The 2,136-nt window shown below is 32.4% G+C and overlaps 1 protein-coding gene across 1 annotated transcript in view; it reads right to left on the reverse strand.

The window, feature by feature from the left end:
- Positions 1 to 330: 330 nt before the first annotated feature.
- LOC110033040 (probable lipid phosphate phosphatase beta) overlaps positions 331 to 2,136 on the reverse strand; it is a 27,133-nt gene continuing 25,327 nt past the window's right edge. Inside the window, exon 2 of the mRNA XM_020736893.1 lies at positions 331 to 365. Within this exon, the coding sequence (XP_020592552.1) occupies positions 346 to 365 (20 nt within the window). The 3' untranslated portion in view covers positions 331 to 345. The remainder of the gene's footprint in view (positions 366 to 2,136) is intronic.

The following is a 2,136-nucleotide window of genomic DNA, read 5'->3' on the forward strand; positions in this document are numbered from 1 at the left end:
CATGCAAGTTAAATTATTTATATTCATAGATCTTAAACATGTTTGTCGAAACAAAAAACGTACTACTCTAGATATTACCACAAATAATGTCACATGTATACACAATCTAAAACAGTAATAAATGTAATACAATGCCCCCGAAATAAACTTTTTCTTGGTCATTTAAAAATTGTCACCCAATAAATAAATAGTTTATGCCTACATCAACTTTACACAGTCGAGGTTTAAACCAAGATCAAATTAGGATGGTTTTTGCAAGAAATGATCTAATTAAGCCAAGAATGATATCTATACAATCATTCAAGAATTTTGACCACTATCAGCTCCTAGGCATGAACCCAACAATCACCCTGATCCTTTGCCAACTGTTCAGAGGTGGTAGCACTTTGAAGTAAGACTTTGGAAATAGAATAGAACTTAGTACTATAAAATTACAAAAAAAAAAAAAAAAAACACAAATTTTAATCCGTTTGGACGATTTTAAATAAACAAATATTATCAAAATAAATAAGAAATGACAAAGGAATTAAAATTTACTTTATGAAACGAACTTCACATGTATTTAGATTATTTGGACAAGAAAAATCACTTCTTGCTCTAGAAATACATTTGACCAAAAGAGCAAAACAACCTGGGCGAATTTCTAATAAATCATATGAATTGCTTCAAAATATATATTTTTCCTCCGATACTGGTTTCTGAGTACAGATTAAAAAAAAATTTAGATTGAGAAGGTATTACTCAACGATAAAGATGGGAGAGAAGCGTGATTGAAAGAACATCAACGCCAGAAAGCAACTCAATTGAACAACTAATTGAAACCCGACAGAAACAAGAGCAATGAACAAGCTTTAATAATTGATCCTATAATATAACAAAATGTTGAATCACCAACTTATATAGCCTCTCAAAAAGTAAATAAATGAGAAAAGACAGTCACCACACAGTTTTAGAACATAGGCAAGCATATACAAGCACCTCGCAAAGAGGAAGAGAAAATATCTTGTCGCACCAGGATGAAAAACTCAGAAAATGTTATATGAGACCTAAAGACCGGTTTAACAACTTCACAACCATATAAAAATTAATTAAGAAGAACCATGAAGTTATTGTAAAAAATTTTAAAAGTTGCAATTTGGAAGTAATCGGCAAGGACCATTTTTGCTTTGTTTTTAGTCCGCGAAGTAGAATCTCAGCAACCAGCAATAAAATAAAACAAAATGCAGACAATATGTCGCATCGTGTTAAATTTTAAACATATTTGATACAAGTTGCTATAATGATCAGTTAATAATGTGAAGTTCTGCAAATTGAATTTCAAATATGATGCAAGTTGTCATTTTTTTTTTAGTTATTTTGTTTTTGAGAGTTGCAGACCTGTGGTTCCTCTGTTTCTCTAAAACAGCTCATCCCAGCTCCGGTATTTGCTTTCGATCATTGTAGCAAGTTATTATTATTCCTCTGTTGCGGCTAATTTTGTTCAAAATCCCACTTTATTTTTTCAGCAGCATATTTTAGTGACTTTTCTTATGATTCCTATGCAGCTAGCCAATGCTGAGTTTTTCGGTTGTGGCTTCTAAAACTGCAAAAATTAGCAAGTCGTTGGTAGATGCGGCTATTAGGCAGGTCCTTCGGATTTTGCAATCTCTCTTTTTTTATGGCTAAATCTCAGGCATTCTTATTAGTTTCTATTCGATGATAATAGGGTAGAAAATAATCACGCCTATATAAACTTTTACTTTAGATCTATAGCTTCCTCTTCTCTCTTCCTCTTAAATATGCATACAACAACAACAACAAAGCCTTAAACCCACTACGAGGGGTCAGCTACATGAATCCTTTTCTCCATTGTGTCCGACTTAGTGTCATATTTTCATTTAGTTCTAAATATTTAAGATCATTTTTTAAACAATAAGCCCAAGTTTTCCTAGGTCTACCTCTGCCTTTTTTAACATAAGTCGAATCTAAAACATCTACTCTTCTAATCGGATCATCAAATGGTCGACATTTAATGTGACCAAACCATCTAAGACAACCTTCTCTAATTTTATCCCTCACAGGAGCTACACCAACCCTATCAAGGATATATTCATTTCGCATTTTGTCTCTAAGTATAAAGTCACTCATCCATCATTC

The sequence above is a fragment of the Phalaenopsis equestris genome, unplaced genomic scaffold, assembly GCF_001263595.1.
Source record: "Phalaenopsis equestris unplaced genomic scaffold, ASM126359v1 Scaffold001081, whole genome shotgun sequence".
Taxonomy (NCBI): domain Eukaryota; kingdom Viridiplantae; phylum Streptophyta; class Magnoliopsida; order Asparagales; family Orchidaceae; genus Phalaenopsis; species Phalaenopsis equestris.